This window comes from Etheostoma spectabile, chromosome 18 (assembly GCF_008692095.1).
Source record: "Etheostoma spectabile isolate EspeVRDwgs_2016 chromosome 18, UIUC_Espe_1.0, whole genome shotgun sequence".
Classification (NCBI taxonomy): Eukaryota; Metazoa; Chordata; class Actinopteri; order Perciformes; family Percidae; genus Etheostoma; species Etheostoma spectabile.
Window position 1 is genome coordinate 21,661,564 of NC_045750.1, and position 22,860 is coordinate 21,684,423.

At 39.4% G+C, this 22,860-nt stretch overlaps 3 protein-coding genes across 9 annotated transcripts in view; 1 reads left to right on the forward strand and 2 right to left on the reverse strand.

Annotated features, from left to right (window-relative positions):
* tdrd6a (tudor domain containing 6a) overlaps positions 1-3,370 on the reverse strand; it is a 36,303-nt gene extending 32,933 nt beyond the window's left edge. For all 6 annotated transcript variants that reach the window (XM_032542820.1, XM_032542819.1, XM_032542822.1 and 3 more), the window contains exon 1: positions 3,056-3,370. The gene's annotated coding sequence lies outside the window, so the exon portion shown is untranslated. The remainder of the gene's footprint in view (positions 1-3,055) is intronic.
* A 4,461-nt stretch (positions 3,371-7,831) lies between these two features.
* On the forward strand, positions 7,832-10,921 carry sf3b6 (splicing factor 3b, subunit 6; the record flags this gene model as incomplete). Its single annotated transcript, XM_032542881.1, is given in 4 exon segments — positions 7,832-8,141; positions 8,834-8,952; positions 9,971-10,109; positions 10,315-10,921. Coding segments are annotated over 4 exon segments (378 nt in total). The 3' UTR covers positions 10,405-10,921.
* A 3,904-nt stretch (positions 10,922-14,825) lies between these two features.
* Positions 14,826-22,860, reverse strand: part of vsnl1a (visinin-like 1a) — a 55,081-nt gene continuing 47,046 nt past the window's right edge. For both annotated transcript variants that reach the window (XM_032542875.1, XM_032542876.1), the window contains one exon: positions 14,826-17,050. In XM_032542875.1, coding sequence (XP_032398766.1) covers positions 16,853-17,050 — 198 coding nt within the window. In that variant the 3' untranslated portion in view covers positions 14,826-16,852. The remainder of the gene's footprint in view (positions 17,051-22,860) is intronic.

Below are 22,860 nucleotides of genomic sequence, written 5' to 3' on the forward strand. Positions count from 1 at the left end.
TGGCCCCGCTAGTCGACCACAACCTGAAATTTAGAGAAAGCAACATGCAGTCACTGTCACTCACGTTAGCCTGGATTGATTGATTATTGTATGAATACAATGGCGTCATGCTAGTCAATCAGAGTATTTCTACCCAATTTTCCTCTTCAAAACCACTTCAGAAGAGTAACGTTGGTCACAGCGCTTACTTGCTTTGGTGTTTGTAAAGCATTAAAGTTCAAAGAATGATTCACATTAGAAAAGATCCTTTTTCAATTTTATCTTCTGTGGACATGCACTCCCCTACAAAATCACAGCAGTAGTCGAGATTGATTTATTATTTCTAAATAGAGCTATTTCTGTCACCTTTAAAAAAAAAAAATATCGTGCAGGCCTAAGTCAAACCGTCAGACGTAACCAGAGTTATTGTTTGTAAAAACCTTAGATTTTGATTGTTAAGCTAATTAAAATATAAACTAATGTTTTAAATTATGTTATTTGGCAAGAGACCTGGGTATAAGCAGGATAATGCCCGTCGAGGTGTCCACCGTCAGGTATTAATGAACTTCAGCGGAGGATGCCCGTCAGACGGTTCACGCCTCACCGTTGCCCATAACTACCTGACAATGGACCCCTCGTCGGGCATTAATCCTTAGTAGCGTTACCGTAAATGGCGGTGAAGCAGAAATGACCACCCTTCATTAACATAATGCTAACAAAGTTCCACAGGGATTTGTGCTTTTATTTTTCTAATCTGTACAGAAAACTTGTTTGCTAACTAGGACCAAGGTCCTATGGGTAGGACAGTGGACGGTAAGGGTGGATTTTGTTTAGATTGTTCTAATTGTATAAGTGATTATTGGTTGGACTGTTAAGCTAAAGCTACGCTAGCGGCAGCTGTCACTTGTTGCCATAGCAACTCCAAACATCCTGAGCTGTAGCCGTCTAAAGCCATAAAAATAACACGCTATGTTCTTTGTTTATGATTAATGCTTTGTTTTTTATTGATGGGAATAAATATTCCTTTTTCAATTTTTTGTTCATATAGGCAAAATATAATGTTTTATGATAATAAAGAGGGATGGTTTACTTCATAGGCTGTGAATCTGAGTGACATAACAATAATATATAACAAAAGATGTATCCTGGCATTTAGGGCTGGGCAATATATCGATGTATCAATATCGTGATATGAGATAGATTATTGCCACTCTTCATTCTAACCCCAACCGGCCCGTCAGACACCGCCTACCAAGAGCCTGGGTCTGACCGAGGTTTCTGCCTAAAAGGAAGTTTTTCCTCGCCACTGTCGCACTGTTGCTTGCTCTGGAGGAAACTAGGAAACTAGAACTGTTGGGTCCTTGTAAATTCCGGAGTGTGGTCTATCTGTAAAGTGTCTTGAGATAATTCTTGTTATGAATTGATACTATAAATAAAATTGAATTGAATTGAATTGAATAGATATTGTCTTAGATTGTGGCTATATCGTAATATGGTAAGTGTTGTCTTTTCTTGGTTTTAAAGGCTGCATTACAGTAAAGTGATGTCATTTTCTGAACTGACCAGACTGTTCCAGCTGTTCTATTATTTAAGGACTAAGTCCTTAAATCATTTCTGGAGAATATATATCAAAAATCTCATTGTGCAAATAACATTTTGATAAAGCACCAATAATTAACCATACAATATCGCCGCAATATCTACATCGAGGTATTTTATATCTATATCGCCCAGGCCTACTGGCATTCATTTAAACTCTACTTTGTTTGAAAAAGTAATACATTAAATATATATTATTTCACTAAAAGAGAATGCTATTGTTAATCGCAATTATTTCTGAGACAATTAATTGTCCAGCAAAATTTTCAATTGTTACGGGCCTTCTCCCACCCACAACACTATTGGACTTTTACTGTGTATCTTAAAGTTTTGTGTTGGAGTTTTTAACATTCCAAAATCTTAATTTTGACTTGAAGATTTTAATTTTCACTGTAAATGCTAATAATTTAACATTTTTCTGGCCCTCTCAGTCAGTGCTGTTCCTAATCTGTACCCATTATAAAACGGTTGAAATGAGAAGAAGCAAGTCACTGTCCCCCAAAAAGGACATTACTACACAGAGGCTTAACATTAACATACACTTCTAAAATCTTAATATATTATAGTTGAGACTCATGGATAAAAAAAAAAACATCCCCATGAAGAACAAAAACGATATATCAATAAGATCACTTATTAACACCCACGTGTGAATTACATCACTAGAAAGCTTTTCACAGTTCATTACAATGGGACTCAAAAAACGTTAGAGGCCATACATGGAAATCGAATGGAAGCCTCCGTGTTATGTCCCCCACAGAAAACTACGTTAGCTCTCTAAAAAAGGACCATATGTTTCTTAATAGAGAAATCATTAGAAAATCAGCGATAAAAAAAAGATGTAACGTTAGTTAACGCTAGCTGGCGGAATATTAGCTAGGGACTTGATAGACCACAAACCTTAACTACGCTAATTGAAAAGGCTACAATTAGCTAAGGGTGTGACGTTAACATCAATGTGGTCTGGTGTCTATTATTAATACCAGCCAGAGTTAACGTTACAGCTACGTTAAATATATGACACTAATGTACGACACAACGTTACAATAAGTTAAAAGTCACACATCTAACACAACTACAAATGCTGGTTTGAATTTTTAGTGTTAGCTAGTCGAAGGTCGCGTTAACATTTATTCGAATATATATCGGCTCACGAATCGGTGTAAATTATTAGATCTAAATAGTTTATTCTGAAAATATAAATCAACAACTCTAAACAGTTAACTAAATTGACATTGTCACAACACGGGCATGGGTTTTGTTTTAAGGTTAACGTAAGCTAGCTGACATTACCTTTAGCTAGATGATAACTAACGTTAACATTTGCCATTTGAATAGCTAGCTCCTTCAGCACCGCAACAGGTGGAACGGTTTGAGTTGCAAGGGATAAACTAGCGAGCTAGCGTTATCTAACTTTGCACAAGTGATTTAACTTCAAATAGCGTTAACTCGATAGTAGTTGGCACAAAAAACTCACCCGTTTTATTTCAGACTATCCTGTCGAGTCTTCTTACACTTAGGGAGACGGTGGAAGCACAGGTTTACCACGTTAGCCTAGCGTTAGCTAACATCCACACAGCCGAGGCGGGGCTGACGTTATCTCGACCGCCTAAACTTTTCACATTCACCGTAACGTCAGTTAGCCAATGCTGGTAAAGTTCTAGCGATTTTGTTTTCGCTAGCTAATGCACACTGTTGTCACTGATGAGACACAATTTCAAAAAACAGCAAACCGTCGTTAGTGACGGTTAGCTAGCTTAGCTCAACACCACGCGCGTGCCGTAAAAAAAAACTGAAAGTTGTTCCCCCCTTTTTTTTCTTTTTTTTTAACCTTGACCCGGAACTGCCTTGTTGTAAGTTACCCTCTCAAGCAAATACCCTATAAGAGGTGTAGGCCTATCTCTAAATAACCATACGATAACATGCTGAAAGTGTAAGATAATAATGAAAAAATAAATTCCCAGTCCTCCAAAGCCCAAGCTGACAAGATTCTTTCACACTGCAGCTAATGAATGTGTCTATCAAAACTGACTCCTCCACTGTAAATATGCTGCTGTGGCCTTATTAGGATGCATTCACAACGTCATTCAACATAGCTAATGTATGGTAGGCTCACTTTAATCACACACATATACACACGCATTCATTTTTTAATAGTTTTTATGTATGGAAGACACATGGACACATGATGCAGTATAAAATGCATATCAAAATACCAACTGAGTTTTTTTATACTTTATTAATCCCCCAAGGGGAAACTACACTTTTCACTCTGTTGTTATTACACACATTACACACAGGCCTGAATTACACACACATGCATTAATGGAGAGATGTCAGAGTGAGGGGGCTGCCCATGGAAAGGCGCCCCGAGCGGTTGGGGGCTCGGTGCCTTGCTCAAGAGCACCTTGGCAGTGCCCAGGAGGTGAACTGGCACCTCTCCAGCTACCAGTCCACCACCATACTTTGGTCCATACGGGAACTTGAACCAGTAACCCTCCAGTTCCCAACCCAACTCCCTATGGAGTCCATAGGGAGTTGGGTTGGGAACTGTTAGTATGGACTGAGCTACTGCCACCCCCAATGGCCGAAGAAGTGTCATTCTCTCTGTCCCATATGTGCACATGTCAATAAGCCTGAAAGTTATTAGTTAGTAAACTGACAAATGAGTCCCATATCTGAGACAGATATGTGGGTGCTTGTGAATGCCAAGCTGTAAATTGAATTCGTCACGTGACTGGTGTAACTCTTTAATGTCTTGAAATGATTGCATGTCAAATGCATTGCTCAAGTACATGTTTTGGTTCAAAGAAACACTTTTGAAGGGATGATGAGGAAAGTGTTGCCTCAGTTATTTCCCCATCCCCTTCCCCTACACTGACAGGGTGAAAGCAAGGAACACCGGGGAACTGTGAGAAACATCCCTCAAAGTATGAATAACCTTCTGCCTTCTGTTGAGTCATGTAACATTCGTAGACATCAGTGGCATGATTTATCCACCCCCCCCGGAACATTTTGTGTTGTAAAGGTTTTATATGAACACAAGTTGATTCTTGCCAAGACAACTAGACTTACATAACCACTAAACCACAAAAGATAACTTGGCCTTGACGGTTTCATCATACGCCCTAGTGCTGCCACACAGGCTGTTCTGCAATGTGTCCAAAGCCACAAGAATCAGCTTGTCTCTTTAGATTTTAGTTGTTCCCCGTCCTACTGAAGGAGTACTATGACAATAACAAATAAAAATCTCCCGAAACTGTCATGTCCAAGAGTGTGGTAAGGTTCATGGCATTTGATTTGGAAGATTGGAGTTCTTCTGCCTAAAAGCTTTGGTCGCAGATTAATCTGGATCCTTTGTGCTCTAAATCTCCAAGGATGAAAAACTGATATGAAATACACTATTCATGTCAATTGTGTTTATTAAAACTCCACCAAATGAACAAAAAAAGTCCAATAGTTGGACGAATGGTCCAATATTTTAATGCTTAAACTAATGGTCAAGGCAACTATTCAGTAACATGAATTAATACGGCTGAACACTGTCCAATCAATCAAGATGTGGCTCAAGAAAGTAAAAATACAAATACATGGCCTTCCTCCCTACCCAGTACATTCAACCTTTCCCAGGCTAAATGACATCAGCAGGGGGAGCCAATGCACCATGATGCACTTTTTTGCATGTGGAAACCAAGAAGTGCATAGAAATGTGGCTTTCCATGGACCACCCCTCAAAGACCTGCTGATTTGAGTATGATGAAATAAAATCATGGCAGGTAGGAAAAATTGTTATTTAGTTGATCGCAAGTTTTGTGTTTCCCTATGTCTAATTCGTTCATTCATTAATAATCTTCCCTTGAAAGCCTTTTATCAGCACAAAATCACTACTGAATGACCAAGCATAACTTAACAAATGTGACAAATAAAAAACTTTAGTAGTAAAAGTAAAAGCAGACAAAATGTATTACTCCTTTTTTCCATGTTGATGTAACATATTTTGTAATGTGACTTCAGTTATACAGCTCAGCGAGGTAGTGGAACTTGCAAGACCATTATCCCTCCCTAGTTTTTCTTGCACAGTTTGTTTGGAGTGAATAGGTAAGTCACTCCAAACAAACTGTGCAAGGTGTTACGGATGGCTGTCACAGTGGCTCTGTTCGAATCAAGTGTCTTGTGGAGGTAGCCTATCCAATGTTTGTGAAAGATGATAACTAGTGTGTCAAAATAAGTTGTTGTCTTTGTGAACACTGCAATCAAGCTGTTTATAACATCCTCATCTCTGCACCGGTGAGGATCCATTCTGTGGCCGGTGTAACACCAAATTCTGTGACCATCGTAATTATGACTGTAGGGGTGCTGTCAGAATCAGAATCAGAATCAGCTTTATTGACCAGGTATGAAGACACATACGAGGAATTTTCCTTTGGAGCATAGTTGCTCACAATGTGCTTACACATTCAAAACAAACAACCCAACAAACAATATATACACACTAATATAGACACACTAATATATATACTCTAAACAGAAACAATGGTAGAGAGGAGTGCAATGAAGAGACCAATAAAAATATTTAAAGTGGAACATAGTGCAAAGGGTACTGGGTAAATAGTATTAAGTTATTATATTACAATATGAACAGTATGAACAGTTCTGAAATAGGAAATGAGAATGATGAATAAATAATGGATAATAAGTGAGATGTGAGAATGAGAATGATGAATAAATACTAAATAAATGGAATAATAGTGGAACCAGTAAACAGGTGCTGTAGAGACCGTGGTACTGGGTTACTGGCCAGAATTGAACCTGACACTGTGGGTCAGTAGTCAGCTGTTCATCAGAGAGATGGCCTGTGGGTAGAAACTGTTCCTGAGTCTGTTGGTTTTGGCGTACAGGGTTCTGTAGCGCCTACCAGAGGGGAGAAGCTGGAACAGGTTGTGTCCGGGGTGAGAAGGGTCTGCAGTGATGGTTCCTGCCCGTTTCCTGACTCTGGATGTGTATAAGTCATGGACGGAGGGCAGGTTGGCACCGATGATCTTTTCTGCACTCCTAACTGTCCGTTGTAGTCTGCTCCGGTCCTTTTTGGTGGCAGATCCAAACCAGACAGTGATGGACGTGCAGAGGACAGACTGGACGATGGCTGTGTAGAAGTGGACCAGCAGCTCCTTAGGCAGGTTGCCTCTGACCAGCTTGAGTTTACTCACACAGACGACTTGGTTACGCTATCAGCGTAAACTGCATGCTGTTTATAATGAAGGTGGGTTCAGCGCCAAGAGTTTAAAAATGAGTTTTTTCACTTGATATATGTATGAGATATAGGCTAAATTGCATTTTGCTTGACTAGTGTCTAATCATAAATCTAAATAAAGAAACTAAGATGTGTGTGTGTGTGTGTGTGTGTGTGTGTGTGTGTGTATTCTGTTGGCCCCTAATAAACATCACAGAGTAGACTTAATCATGAGGATGCGGTTGAAATAAATAATGATAAAACTATGTCAGCAGCATTAAACTGTTACCTAATCAACAAGAGCTGTGGGAGGAAATTATCAATAACCAAGTAATAATTTGATTGTGATTGTGAACTCATTGTGTATTGTCCCCATAAATACATTCATATATATTTGAACATTTCAAAATGCACCTGTCACAACAACCAAACCATTGCAGGTGACTTATTTTATCTTCCTATGTATAGACAAAAAACAATAATCACTCTGTCTCAACATCTGGTTTTAGGCACAAGGGGTCACATATTCTGACAACAGCTGTCAAAAATGAAGATAAAATAAGTCACCTGAAATGGTTTGGTTGTTGTGACAGGTGAATTTTGAAATGTTCAAATATATATTAATGTACTTATGGGGACAATTCCCAATGAGTTCACAATAACAATCAAATTATTACTTGGTTATTGGTCCTTTCCTCCCACAACTCTTGTAGATTAGGTAACAGCCTCATGCTGCTGACGTAGTTTTATTATTATTTATTTCAACCGCATCTTCATGATTAAGTCTACTCTGTGATGTTTATTGGGTTCCAACAGAATAAACACACACACACACACACACACACACACACACACACACACACACACACACATATCCTAGTTTCTTTATTTAGATTTACGATTAGACACTAGTCAATCAAAATGCAATAGCCTATATCTCATATATATACATATGTCAAGTGAAAAAACATTTTTACACTCACGGTGCTGAATTCACCTTTATTATAAACAGCATGCAGTTTACGCTGATAGCGTAACGATCATAGCGTAACCAAGTCGTAACCAAGTCGTATGTGTGACTAAGCTCAATCTGCCCAGTGGCAACAGCGGCCCCTACAGTTACAAAATACGATAGGCAGCCCTGCGCTGTTTTTGCACCCATTCGCTAAATCGGAAACCGGAATTACGTCACCACTGAACTGACTACCGCTGCCATTTTAACGGGAAGAGTGGAGAGAAAGCTAGCTGGGAAACTGCGCGTTTGTTGTTCAGCGGTCTTATTTACACATACAACTATTTCACCATGGCTATGCAAGCAGCGAAACGTGCTAATGTAAGTTTGAGCGAGTCAGCTGGTAGTAATATACTGTTAGAGGATTATAACTAATGTTATTAGCTCGGTAATGCTAGAAGCTAGCGTCACCCAGCGCTAGCGAATGGTTAGCATGCTAACGCACTGAAAACAATCACACTAGCGACCTACGTTGAAACTTGCTGCATTCTTGCTTTTCTAGCTACACATGTTTGTGTGCTACGTCTCGAAGTTACTTGTTCGGGACATTTGCGGTTTAAAAGTTAGTTTCGGAAATGTGACAACACGAACGCTGTAAACATTTTAATATCAGTGCCTCTGTGTGCTAACCTCAGTTAGCTAGCTAGGTTTACTAACGATGATGGTCCTTCAACACAGTAACATTAGCTTATCGCATATCTAAACTAGGGATGGGTGGTAGCCTCTGTGAAACTTAAAAACATTAATATGAACTTAATTAATGGTCCCTTCACATAGAAACCAGAAACGCTTTTAAAAAGTGTACTAGCCTTTATCACAGTGCAGGTTAAATGATTCCTGAAGTTAGTGTCTTATTAGCTAGCTAGATTTAAGGAACGCTGGACGTGTGCTAGCTAGTTAGCTTGGGTGTTTTAATGTTTATCATATTCTTTCTCATTAAGCATACTTCTCTGTGGTTAAACTTACTATCTAACAGATAAGTTTAACTCTGTTTTTCTTGCTGTGTGTTGCAGATCCGATTACCTCCTGAGGTGAACAGAATCCTGTACGTCAGGAACCTTCCTTACAAGATAACCGCGGAGGAAATGTATGATATCTTTGGGAAATATGGACCAATACGTCAAATCAGAACGTAAGTGGTAATACACTGTAGCTTTCTGCAGGTTTTGACATTAAACCAAAAGAGCCAAAGGAAGTGCTTAATTATCATTGCAGACACTGCATCAGATCTAGATTTACAAATATTACATTTTTTTTTTATTACCAGTGTGGTCATTTTAGACTTATTATGACATGCAACATTATATAATGACACACACTACCACCCACGTTGGGAGAGACAACGAGTGGCTTTAAGAGACAAATTAAGAGTTGCAGCTGACTCGATCTACTATCAACCATGGGTGGGGCCCAATTCCCAGAAAAAACACACAGGAGAGAATCCGAAATGCTTTATTGATTACCGAGGGGAAATTCTGTGTTGCAGTTGCACAAATAGTGTAAAAAGGAGTGTGGATATGTATGATATTTACATAGTCAAAGGAATGTCATGATAGTGTGAAGTGTGCATGGTTAGTTGTCACAACAGACTTAGTAGGTTTTAAAATTTTACTTTCATTTTCCTCTTCATTTTAATTTATTTTATGACTTCTGCCAAGGAGGTTATTTTGGTTTGGCTGTTTTGAAAAAAAAGTCAAAAATACACTATCATGTGTAATCATTTATTACGTCAATAGTCATTCAAATTCTCCGTTTTATTATCCTTAAGAAAAATAAATGTAAAAAGCATGTGGGATACTTAATAAATGATAAATTATAATCCTGTTGACACATTTTCTTTTGAAATGTGTTTTTGACTTTTTTGTGACATCTAAGCAGCAGCAGAGTAGTCAGCTTTCCAGATGTAGAGTGCTTGGATAAAGCCTGGCGTGTCTCTACACCCAGCCCTCATCCCCGGCCTCCTAGTAGTATAAAGAGCAACGGAAAGGATGTCATTGTTGATGTATCAAACACAGCAACTCAGCAGATGGGGGTTCCATTAAAAAGTCTTTAGTGTCATGTACGCCGTACCTTCCCCTTAACATAAACACCTGTGGGATATTGGTCTTGTAGTCACTTCTTGTGTATGTTTGCTCTTTGTCACTTCTCAGAGGGAACACACCAGAATCAAGAGGAACAGCTTATGTGGTTTATGAAGACATCTTTGACGCCAAGAACGCCTGTGACCATCTGTCAGGCTTCAACGTCTGCAACCGTTACCTGGTGGTCCTCTACTACAACGCAAACCGAGTACGTATGAGCATTACAGTGTCTGTAAGCGTTGTCAGGTCAGAGGGCTGTCGTGGGATAAGCTTTTGGGAATGTCAATCAAAAAAGTGGTTTTGGGAATTTAGAAAAGAAATCTGTATAGATTTTGCATCTTTAGAAAATATGAACATACGTTTTCATGCAGTATTCCAAAATGAATCCCCTTGTTTATCAACTCTCTTTGCAGGCTTTCCAGAAGATGGACACAAAGAAGAAAGAGGAACAGCTGAAGCTTCTAAAAGAGAAATACGGCATCAACACAGACCCTCCGAAGTAGTTCATCCACCTCCACCTGTCGCCTCTATGTTCAAAAGCTTTCTTTGTCTGTCTGTACAAACCTCCCAGGTTCCTTGGTTTTATGCTGGTGTCACGGACACAGTCGTTGAAAAATTTATTTTCTTTTTTGATGAATTTGTTGAAATTAGGAGTTGGATTTTTTTTAAATTTCTATGTGTGAAGTTGAACTCTGTTTAGCAGTATGTGAGTAAACATCAGGGCAGAGAGCTGTTGTTCACTCATCGGTTTGATTTTCAAGTGTTAGGTTGATGATTCGGTGATTAACCAGTGGGGCAAACTCTTGAGCAAAAAAAAAAACTAGATTTAGATGGTGACTGGTCAAAGTACTCACCCTGGGTAACATGTTGAAATCTCTTTTCACTGTTCTTGGAACTCTTCATACTTCTACAATCTCACTTTAATTTAAAGCTAACCATACTTATGTAGTGTGTGATATAAAGTTGATTACACACACTAAAGTGTATGGTTTCTGTAAAATAAATGTCCCTTTTCTTAAAGTTCCCGTCTCCTCCCTTTGTACATACTGATGTAATATAGTGGAAGTGCTGTCCTCTGTGTGAACCCATTCAGATCAACAGACAGTTTGCATTTGCGGGTCAAATTTAATATTGCAAATTTCCGGTTCATAAGATCACACTTGTCACTTCAGGCAGCGAAAATGTTTATGTATAGTATGGTTCTGTCTCACATCACTTACTGTCTAACAACCTGGTCCCAGGCAAAAAACAACACTAAAATCCTTAGAGTCACTTTACAAACAGACAATCAAATTTCGGATAAAAAACCATTAAGATTTCACATGTGCCATTTTACAAAAGCATAAACTTTTAGTTGGGAAAATGTCATTAAATCAACTCTGTCTGTTTACAAAATCATCCATGGTCTGTCATCTCCTCCACTCAGTCAGTTTGTGACCATTAGGAACACGACACAGGAGTAACACGAGGGTCGGCCCGAGGAGACTGTGTTGTCCTCTGCGGAGAAGTGATTTAGTCAGAGTGCCTTTTCAGTCACGCAGCACGGGAGTGGAACTCTGTCCTCAGAACATCAGAGACCTCACCACTTACACTCTGTTCAAAAACATCTAAAAAGCTGGTTCATAAGGCAAGGCAAGGCAAGGCAGCTTTATTTGTATAGCACATTTCAGCAACAAGGCAATTCAAAGGGCTTTACACAAAATCAGTTAAACAGATAACACAAGTAAAAACATAAAATCACAAGCATTAAAAACCGGTAAAACACCTGAATAGACAGTTAAAAACAAAGAGAAACATAAAACACAGAATAAAATTTACAGTGCAGCATAAGAAATTTAAAGAAATGATTAGTCATTTAAAAAAAGCAGCATCAAATAGAAAGGTCTCTCGCTTGATTTAAAAGAACTGAGAGTAGCAGCGGATCTACAGGTTTCTGGGAGTTTATTCCAGATATGAGGAGCATAGAAACTGAAAGCTGCTTCACCCTGTTTAGTTCTGACTGGGGACAGAAAGCAGACCTGTCCCAGATGACCTGAGAGGTCTGGGTGGTTCATAGTGTAGTAGCAGATCAGCATATATTTTGGACCTAAACCGTTAAGTGATTATAAACTAGCAGAGACTTTGAAATCAATTCTTTGAGACACAGGAAGCCAGTGTAAAGACTTCAGAATGGAGTGATGTGATCCAGTCTCTTGGTTTGTGAGGAATCGAGCAGCAGCGTTCTGAATCAGCTGCCGCTGTCTGATTGATTTTTTAGGGAGACCTGTAAAGACCCGTACCGTAGTCAAGTCTACTGAAGATAAAGGCCTGGACAAGTTTTTCCAAACCTGTTGACACATAAGTCCTTTAACCCTTGATTATTCTTAAGGTGATAGTAGGCTGACTTTGTAATTGTCTTAATGTGGCTGTTAAAGTTCAGGTCTGAGTCCAGACTACACCAAGATTTCTGGCTTTGTCTGTGTGTTTAACATTGTTGTTGAAGCTGAGCGCAGACTTTAATCGTTCCTCTCTTGCTCCAAAAACAACCACCTCAGTTTTCCTTCATTTAATTTCAGAAAGTTTGGCACATCCAGCCGTTAATTTGTTCGATGCACTTAGTCAGTTTTTGTATTGGACTATAGTCCTGGCGATAAGGTTATGTAAATTTGTGTGTGTCCGATAACTATGGTAACTTATTTGTTTTTCTCCATAATCTGAGCCATGGAAGCATGTAGATGTTAAACAGAAGAGGCCCCAGAATGGAGCCTTGCGGAACTCCGCACGTCATATTTGTACGCTCAGATGCATAATTAACCTATAGACCCAAAGTAATCCCTATTCTTTAGGTAGGATTCAAACCAGTTAGTACTGAGCCAAAGGCCAACGCAGTTTTCCAATCGGTCTAGTAGTATGTCATGGTCGACCGTGTCAATGCAGCACTGAGATCAAGTATACTAAGATTGAATTTGCCATTATCTGTGTTAAGGTGGATGTCATTAAAGACTTGACAAGAGCCGTTTCAGTGCTGTGGTGTGGTCGGAAACCCGACTGAAAGGTATCAAAACTGTTGCTTAGACAAGAAATGGTTGAGTTGTTGAAAGACTACTTTTTCAATGATTTTACTTAAAAACGGAAGGTTTGATTGGCCTATAGTGGCTCATTAGGACTTGTCTAGGTTGTTCTTTTTTAAGAGTGGGTTGATTACTGCAGTTTTCAGGGCCTGTGAAAGATACCTGAAAGAAGAGATGGGTTCACAATCGTAGAAGATCAGAAGTCAAACAATTGGAAACATTTTTGAAAAGTCGTTGGTAGAACATCAAGGCACAGGTCGAGGTTTCAGATGTTGAATAATGTCCTCCAGGTTTGTATGGTTGATCGTGTGAAATTCTGTCATATTGGAACTATTTTTGCTTGAACACTGTGACAACACATATCCTGGACTTGATATGGAGGCACTGACTGTTTGTCTAATCTTTTGAATTTTGTCTTTGAAGAAGGAGGCAAAGTCATTGCAGGCCTTGGTAGATAAAAGTTCAGATGCTACTGGTACTGGAGGGTTTGTTAACCTATCAACAGTAGCAAACAAAGCACGGGAATTATTATTGTTTCTAGAGATAATATCAGAGAAAAAGGACCTTCTTGCATTCCTCAGTTCCAAATTATAAATGCGAAGTCTCTCTTTATAGGAGTTATAATGGACCAGGAGATTTGTTTTTCGCCACCTTCGTTCAGCTTTCCTACACTCTCTTTTTTCTGTTCTCACCAGTAGGACATTTCTCCATGGAGATCTTTTCTTACCAGATACAACTTTGACCTTAGTGGGAGCAATGGCATCAATAACATTTGTAATTTTACAGTTGAAACACATCAGACATGTCGCCATTAATAAGAAAATGTATTTTCACTCTACCCAACCGTGCTGCAACTTGTGTCTCTATTGTGTAGTATCTTTTTTATATTTTTTTATTTTCCCTAATGTCTGTATTACATTTGTAGACTGTATTTATCAAGTGTTGTAAAGAGTTTTATCTGTTTAACTACTTTTTTATTTGTATTGTTGACTGTAATTTTTATTGTTGTTGTTTTTTAGGGAGACAATTTTAAGATCTGCCAGGGACAACGGATGAAAAATAGCTTTTGGCTAATTTGGGCATTTACAGCCAATGTGATTAATGTACACTGTCCCTGTCAAATAAATTATTATTATTATTATTATTATTATATTATTTGCAGGTTAGAGAGACCGCCGATTCTTAACGTAATCCCTGGGGTTTTACTTTGGAGTCTGCTGTGTATGTGAGTGGTGACACAAGCTTCCAAGTAACCCTATGTAATCATCAGTAGTATTGTGCCAAAGAATCCTGGGTAAACACTGCAGGCTTTCTTAGTCCCCTCAAAGATTTTCTCTAGAGTAAGACTTACTGTATTCCTACTTGAAATGTTAACCTAGTGAAAATCAAAAACCAATGGGTTCTATAGAAAAATAAAAAAACATTGTTTATTTATGCCCACCAATACTTTAACAACAGTGACATCTGGAGGTTGTACAGGCACATTTTTAGAAATGTGTCCTCAGTAAGCAGTGCATCAGTACCCTGGAAATCCAGAGTTGAATTTGCTCAGCGAGTTAACCTTTCGGATTTGGGTCTGGATTTTCAGGCTAGCGCAACCTTCACCAAAAACTTTTGAAAAAAACCAAAAGTGATAAAAACCTCAAAGGAAAAGCAAGAATGTTGCAAAAAGCAAGAAAAATGTTGAAAAAAAAAGAAGGAAATAAGCGACAAAAACATTGAAAAGGCGACTAAAAGCTTGAAATAAGGCACACAAACTGAAAAAAGTTTTCATTTCCCAAAAAAAACCTATTACACCTATGACATCAGACTAATACATCTACTTATGACGATGCTTGAGAAATGAATTTGTTGAGTGAACAGACCAGACAAGCGCCCATAGAGTTCCTTTTATTAGATTAAATCACAAGACAGGGAGTAGTGCAGCCATGTCGTCAGGGACACAATACATGCTACAAAAGAATCCTTGTACACGTATGCCTTTGCTTACATTTGGTATCTCGATAGCAATAATAGTAATAACAGAGTTGGAATTAGAAACATTGTCTTGGCCAAAGATGTTCATGTAAAGAAGTTCAGATCACAAAGTGAAGGGGGACGAGCCACACTGCTGAGAGATGACGATGGATGTTAGATCTTCATTGCAATATGGTGACGTATCACATCTCCTTCAGCCTCCCTTTAAACACTGGTAGCATTAATGTGGGTTAACACGTCGTGTCTGCGGTGCTGTCAGACCGGGCCAGGTAAACTTGTTTAAGTGGGCTTACGGGGTTGTTTTCCAAATCATTTGTAGGACGCACCCGCACTTCACTGAACTTCTCTACATTTAGAATGCATCCGTACGTGTACAATGTGTGAGAGAAGGGAGTAAAAAAGTACAAAAAGATTGACTGATTGGTAAGAGAGAAAAACTTTAAGGGTTAGGGAAGGCGAATTTGTCCAACTTACTAAACGCATGGCTTTATAGTAAGGGCTGTCCTCTACTAGTTAGTGTAAAATGAAAAACCATTCACTGCTCCTCTCACTACTTCAGCACTCATTTACTTCCACTGAAAAAGACAAACTACTACAGAAAGTTCAAATGCTGCATTGGCCTTGTTTCTTCTCTACTTTTAAACGCTCTAAAAAATAAAAATAAAACTTTGATATGCAACCTGCAGGCTAATTGGAAGAAGAAAAAAAGTGGATGTGATGGTTAATAACGGAGGTTATAAGTAAGTTTGATAACAATGCTCTCCAACTATAGATTAATACTTAGTTCTTTCTTCTTATCTAATGTAACTCCATCTGAGGGAAGCTTCACTCACGCAAATGTTGGATTCCTCCAGTCCATTTGCTTCACGAGTTTATCCATTTTGCTCTTTTTTTTTTTTTTAAATTTCAACTCTCTGATCCTGGTTCAGAATGTGAGATTCCTTCCCATTCAACATCTGCTAATTCGTATTGAGATAGTGTGTTTAAATGCACAGGGGCAGGCTTTTAGCTCTTAGCAACATATAGAACAGCTAATCTACAAGGAAACATGCTCCCACAGTTATAGCAGTCAAAAGGGAACGCCTGGACCGAGCACAGAAAGGACATCCCATACGACAATACTTGTAGAAGAACCCACTGCGGAGTGATTTCTTTCTCCCTGTTCAGTAAACGCCTTTTCTCAGGGCTTCTCTCAAGTGTCACCACGCTTCTTCGATAAGGCTTTTTCTGTCTTCTATTACAGGATGATAAATGAGATTTCTTTTTTTAAGGCAGAACCTAAAGGCATGCAAATTAACTACATTTACTTTTTATTTTTTATTTCACTGATAGTACAAGCATGTTTCAGGAGGAAAAAGTTGGACAAACGCTAATCCATCTCTTCTAGAGCTAATATTCAATGGAGTGTCTTATTGGAGGCAGATACATTGTCGTAGGAGTTTGGTTCCGTTGACATTACTCAGAAACACGTACAGCTAGCGTCAGTAAACTCGTAACAATAAATAGAGTAGCGGCAAATTCAACGTAGCACATCCCCGATGCGCAAGCGCCAGTAGAATGAGACTGTATGGAAAATACTTTGCACACTTCACATTTTGGCAGTTGATCTTTAAATAATTTAAATATATATTCATATTTATATATCTATAATATATTATTTGTGCGAGGTGTTATATGTAGTGTGTGTATTGTGAGTGTGTCTGTATTGTACTGTGTGTGTATGTATGCATGTATGTGTATAGATCTTTTTTTTTATAGCAAATCACATTCTCATGCACACGAGTGTTTCAAACACAAGAAGCAGATCCATTGAAAGGTAGTCCCAAGCATATATATATATATATTTTTTTTTTTCAGTGGAAATAGCTGCAAACTGAATGGAACATGAAATTCTTTCTGTGCAGTCCGTGGCGGCTGGCGGAGCCTATTTCTGGAGATCACACTGCAGCAGTAGTACGATGGACGGGTCGCTCTTGGCCGCCTCTTTGAACTCGTCCAGCGAGATCTGGTCGTCGTTGTTCTTATCCATCTTGGAGAAGATCTTGTCCACCCTCTGCTCGGGCGTCAGGCCGTCCTCGTTCATTTTCATCATGATCACCGTGCCCACCATCTTGTAGATCGCCTGCAGGGGAGAGAGCGGCGGAGTTTTTTCCTTTATGTCCTTTAATGACGAACCTCAAAGTGGTCCGCGAGTGGATTTGGTAAAATATCATGTTTTAAGTTTGAAATTTAAAACAGCATTTTTCAAACTTTCTGCAAGCCACTTCAAATCCGTATAGCAAGGAGCAGATTAAGGTTGTTTTTAATATGAAATAAACTTCTATGTAAGTTCAAACATGATCAGGGTTTCCCCCAGTGTCTCGCAAACCTGGGGGGCCACAAGGCCCTAGGCCCCTAGGAATTCTATCTGATGTATTTTAAAGTGCCCATATTATGAAAAAAAAAATCACTTTTCTGGGATTTGGGGTGTTATTTTGTGTCTCTGGTGCTTCCACACATACAAACTGGGAAAAAACTATCCATGCTGTATTGAGTGAGGTACAGGTTTCTGAATGTGCTCTGCCTTCAGTCTATGGGTGAGCTGCACAGCTTACTATGTAACTAACCAAGATGAGGTGGCCAACCGTAGCATGGTAGCGCTAGCATACTAGCTTGTTCTCAATGGCAAAACACTGCTACAACACACACTAGTTCACCATAATCTCCAAAAGAACTACTTCCTGTCCCAGTTCCACAGGCATTCCACAAGTGTCCCTCATCTAGAAGAAGTCTCCCAGCTAATCCTGCCTCGGACTGACCAATGTTGGACAAAGAGTAATCTAGCTGATGGGATCTTAACTAGCAACTACACAACAAAGATAGTATAGAAGTGAGATGTCTCACTCTGGAACTAAAACAGAGTCCCAAACACACAGGGTGAAAACAGGATCTGCAGCAATGTACAGTACAGCAACAATATGGTGTGGTGAAACCATGTAAACCTATTCTGGTACAACCTCAAAATACAATTATGAACCTGAAAATGAACATAATATGGGCGCTTTAATAGTTGTTTTTTTTTAAAGTAGAGTTACGGAGGGGTGGCTCGGTTTAAAACTTCCGTCTTATTTCCAATCTCCAGTTAGCTTTTAGCACTGACTTAATGAAGAACCCTATGGAGTCTGTTTTATATCTTATTTTCAATTTTGCGTTTCCATCCATGATTCTGCTATCACAGAAACTATAGGGCTCTACATTAATGCTGCCATCAGTCTGTGACTGGCCCCTGATTGGAGAAAACCCTGATTATTATTTGAATTGGCTGTTATTTCTGTGTTGTCGTACTTCAGCAATGAAGCCGATCATTTTGCTGCACTGACACCTCCTATTTAGGTTTTTATTAATTACATGAATTTAATCTGGCTGTAAATTGTAATTTATGGTTAAAGTAGAAGGGCCTAGTGTTTTCTTGAGGATATTTTGGCCGTTAGGTGGTCTGTGAGCTTATTTTTATTGGAAAGTGGTCCTAAAAAAGCACAAGAACAACACTGCCTAATGCCTCCGTGTTTCCTTCACTTTATCTATTCTCGAGAGACACAGAGAGAAAACGTGTTCCTGTGTTGAAATGATGTGTCTAAACCGCCGTCCGTCTCTAATGTCGGCAGCACAGACGGAGCGCAGCTGGATCACCTGTCAACTGCTCTGTAGCGTCTTTCCATGCCCTGGTGTTTGTATTTGCACAGATGATGTGATGTGACGTCCAAATAATATCAGACACGCACCGTCACCACAGCCAGAGCTATTAGCGGCTTGTTTTTTTATTGATGTGTCCTCTCACACGGCAGAACAGCATGTGAAAGATTGGTCTCTGCACGCATCCACACAACGTATTTCTATATTTATACTATGTACAGATCAGTCAAAGCACATTCCTACTGTTTATTTATTGTCCATCTTTCTGCATGTATGGCTTTTAGTCTGTAAAATCATCATAGGACCCAAGGTTTTGATTAAAATTATTTGTAGATATAACTTTGTAGCCTATGTTTACCCATCTCACATAAAAAATATAGGGATTTTAGCGCCACGTGTGAGTGAATAGAAACAATGTCCATAGACAATTAAATATGGGTGGTGGAAAATATCAATACAGCAGAGTATTTTCCGTGGCAACACTGTATTGATACAGATACGCCAAGTATATATTGTTTATTATATGTGTTGGTCAGTTTATCTACTTGACAATCCCGTTTTGCAGCAATAAACTTGAAGTGAGATGGACAGACAGATAAATATATCTTTTTAGATTAAACAGATGTTGAAAAAGTTTCCATTTTGGGGACATCATTTGAAATTGGGTAAAATTTGAAGTAAGAAAAAAGATAATAAATACATTGCAATATATCGCAGAATATTGCAATATGTTTTAATTTGAAATAATATCATATCGTGAGGCCTCTGGTGATTCCCAACCCTAAAATTGAGCATGTTTAAAGTGCCAATATTATGAAAAAAAATCACTTTTTCTGGGATTTGGGGTGTTATTTTGTGTCTCTGGTGCATCCACACATACAAACTTGGAAATAAAACCATCCATGTTATTTTGAGTGAGGTACAGGTTTCTGAATGTCCTCTACCTTCAGTCTCTGGGTGAGCTGTTAAAAATCTACACGGCTTTCTACGTCACTAGCCGAGACGAGGTGGCTAACTGTAGCATGCTAGCGCTAGCAAACTAGCTCGTTCTCAATAGTAAAACACTGCTACAACACACACTAGTTCACCATAATCTGCAAAAGAACTACTTCCTGTCCCTGTTCTGCAGGTATTGTCCTTGTTCAGAAGAAGTCTCCCAGCTAATCCTGCCTCGGACTGACCAAAGTTGGACAAAGAGTTATCTAGCTGATGGGATCTTACCTAGCTACTGCCAACAAAGATAGTATAGAAGTGAGATGTCTCACTCTGTAGCTAAGATGGCGCTGTGTCGTGCGGCAGCCTGTTGCAGCAGCTCCTGATTGCATTCGTGTCCACCAGAGGTCAAGTGAAAGGTGACATCTACTGATCCCCGGCTTTTTGCGGCACCCACAGGTCACGAGGGGCAGTAGCTGAGTAGCTAAAAGCAGGGGCTCGCTGGTCATCTACTAGTTACTGCGTTAGCCTCTGACCCTGAGAACATGCAGCGATGACGGGGATGGCTTTAAGTTTGAGCCGATGCTGAGATCAGAGCTGCTCTACAGTATTTAAATTAATGATATACAGTGAGTCGAGGGGTGTAGACTTTGATCGCACACAAAACAGATTAAGGTTGAGAATAATCTATTTTTGCAACATCCTTTTACATGTGCAAAAGGGCAAAAAATGTTGTTTTATCTTACCTTTTTCACTGTAACTCTCTGATAGTTGTAACATGGTTTAAACTTGATTTTATACTTAACTCTCCAGTACTATTCTCTAATTTAATCCTGGTATGGTTTTGGAGAATGTAGGACAAGGTATGGTTTTTATCAGAAGTATATCATTATTGCTGTTCTTTTTTTTTTTTAAAGGAGCCATGCTTGTTTTTGCTTTGTGCTTTTTGGTTTTTGGAATGACAATAAAAGAATCTTGAATACATGAGGCAAAATCTTTTAAACTTGACTTGAATTAAAATACCATCTCACTAAGACCACAATGCTAACATGCTCAAAATGACAGTGCTAAAATTCAGATGTTAGAAAGTTAAATGTTACCACGTTCATCATTTAGTTTAGTTGTTAGCATGCTAACATTTAATAATTACCACTATCTTACCACTGTAGTAATGTCCTTGTTTGCAGATAAGTAAAAACACTTTTGACTCGAGGATGGCACCAGATGAAAGCAAACGGTTCACCAAAATTAAATATGATGAGTTAAATTAATTTGATAGTATCAGAGTGAGAATTTGGGCTGCCAAGAACACAGGGCCATGTATCAGGTATGTGTCCGATAACATTTTTAACCGTTGTATATAAAATATAAAGAGATATAAAACTAAAAAAACTTCCGATCTGCATACAGACACAGCAGGAAAGGACTGCAACTTGAACTTGTGAGGAAGAGGTAGTCTCGCATTGCCAACCTTCCTCCACAGCGCTGCAAAGGAGGGTCTGGCTCATCCACCAAGCCTCCCGGGATGGGAGAAAATGGGTTTATTGGCATTTCTTTAAACCAATCACAGTCGTCTTTGGGGCGCTAAGCCCCAGACACAATGACCCCTGATCTTCCTGCAACTTCACTGAGTTTATATTCTCATCATCCTTTCTTTTTCCCAATCCCAGTTCTTCCCGTCGGCGATGCGTCTAAGTTTGCCCAGCACGCCTTCAGGACCTTCGACAAGAACAGCGATGGCACCATTGACTTCAGAGAGTTCATCTGCGCGCTGTCCATCAACATCCCGAGGCAGCTTCGAGCAAAGAAGCTCACGGGCCTTAACATGTACGACCTGGACGGAGACGGCAAGATCACACGGGGTGGAGATGCTGGAGATCATCGAGGTAGAATTAGACTTAGACTTAGACTTAGGCTGAATCCATTCCTTCTTACCCCTACCCTTGGCCCTTACCCTACCCTTGGCCCTTGAAACCAGGGGTAGGGGTAAGGGGTGAAAACAACCCCTATGAATTGGGAAACCACTTGGTGACACCATACATATTGATCACAAACCTCCAAGATGCCGTCTAGGTCTGTTGATTGTGTGGGTTTGGACAACAGGTTATATATTTATAGTTATTTTAGGTTCACCTTGGTAGTGCAGAGTACTTATCGTGTAGTAACTTAGAGGTCTTGTTGCAATACAAATGTGTATAACATGCATCATGTGTACATATACATACATATACACCCTGTATACATGGTGTGGTGTATATCTGTTTCAGTTATCACCCGTTTTGAATGTCATTGAGTGTCACAAAAACATTTTGTTGACAAAAATCTGTCTTTATTGGTGATAAATTGAACATAACAGGCAAAAACGTTACAAAATAATGTTACAGAACCATTGTCAACTATTAGAACCAAACTAACATGTCGCACACAATAAAAGGCACTCATATGTGTAAAACTAAAAAAACCACAAGACCACAAAAAACTACCACACACTACACTGTTGTGTAGCTACAGTGCTCTGATATCCAGACCAGTCTGGAGCCTTTTGGCCAGTAAACCCCCCTCACATATCATCAGTGTCCATATCAAACCACAACAATATAACAAGTGCATGAACAATGAACAGGAATTAAAAATATTATTACAATAATAGTAGGCTACAATGCAATAATGAATGGGTACAACATGAACATATGAATTAGGAAGATCTGCCGTTTGCAGCCCCAACCTGGATCAGCTGCTGTGTCCTCCTGTGTCCTCCTGTGTCATCCTGTGTGAGACAGGCGGTATATGTTAAGCACGTAGCGATGTATCATAGACCGTTAATAAATCTAGCTAACAACTATGCGATCTATACGTCCATAAGGCAGAAATATGGGGACTGTTCAACGTTAGCGTTAGCGATTAGCGTTAGCGTAGCGTTAGCATTGCAAGCTAGGATTTTTAAAAGTTTCAGTTAGGAACATGGGTACACCATGTACAGGACTGCATAGACCACAAAACAAGACTGTCGTAACTTTTTAATCAATATTAAAGCTGAAAGTACTTACTTCAGTGTCTCTCTGGTCGATGCAGCAGCCACACACTGCCTGTGTGTTTTCTAGTGAGGTCGCGTCACACTAGATCCGTAGGGTATACAGCCCTTGATCCATGCCCTAACCCCTAGCTCGTAATACGTATTGGCCGGCACTAGGTGCCGCGTGAACGCGCAAAAGGTAGGGGAAGGGCCAGGGGTAGGGGTAAGGGGAAGGAATGGGATTCAGCCTTAGACTTCTCTTTATTGATCCTTTGGGATGACCCGTAAGGAAATTGAAAATTCCAGCAGCAGTT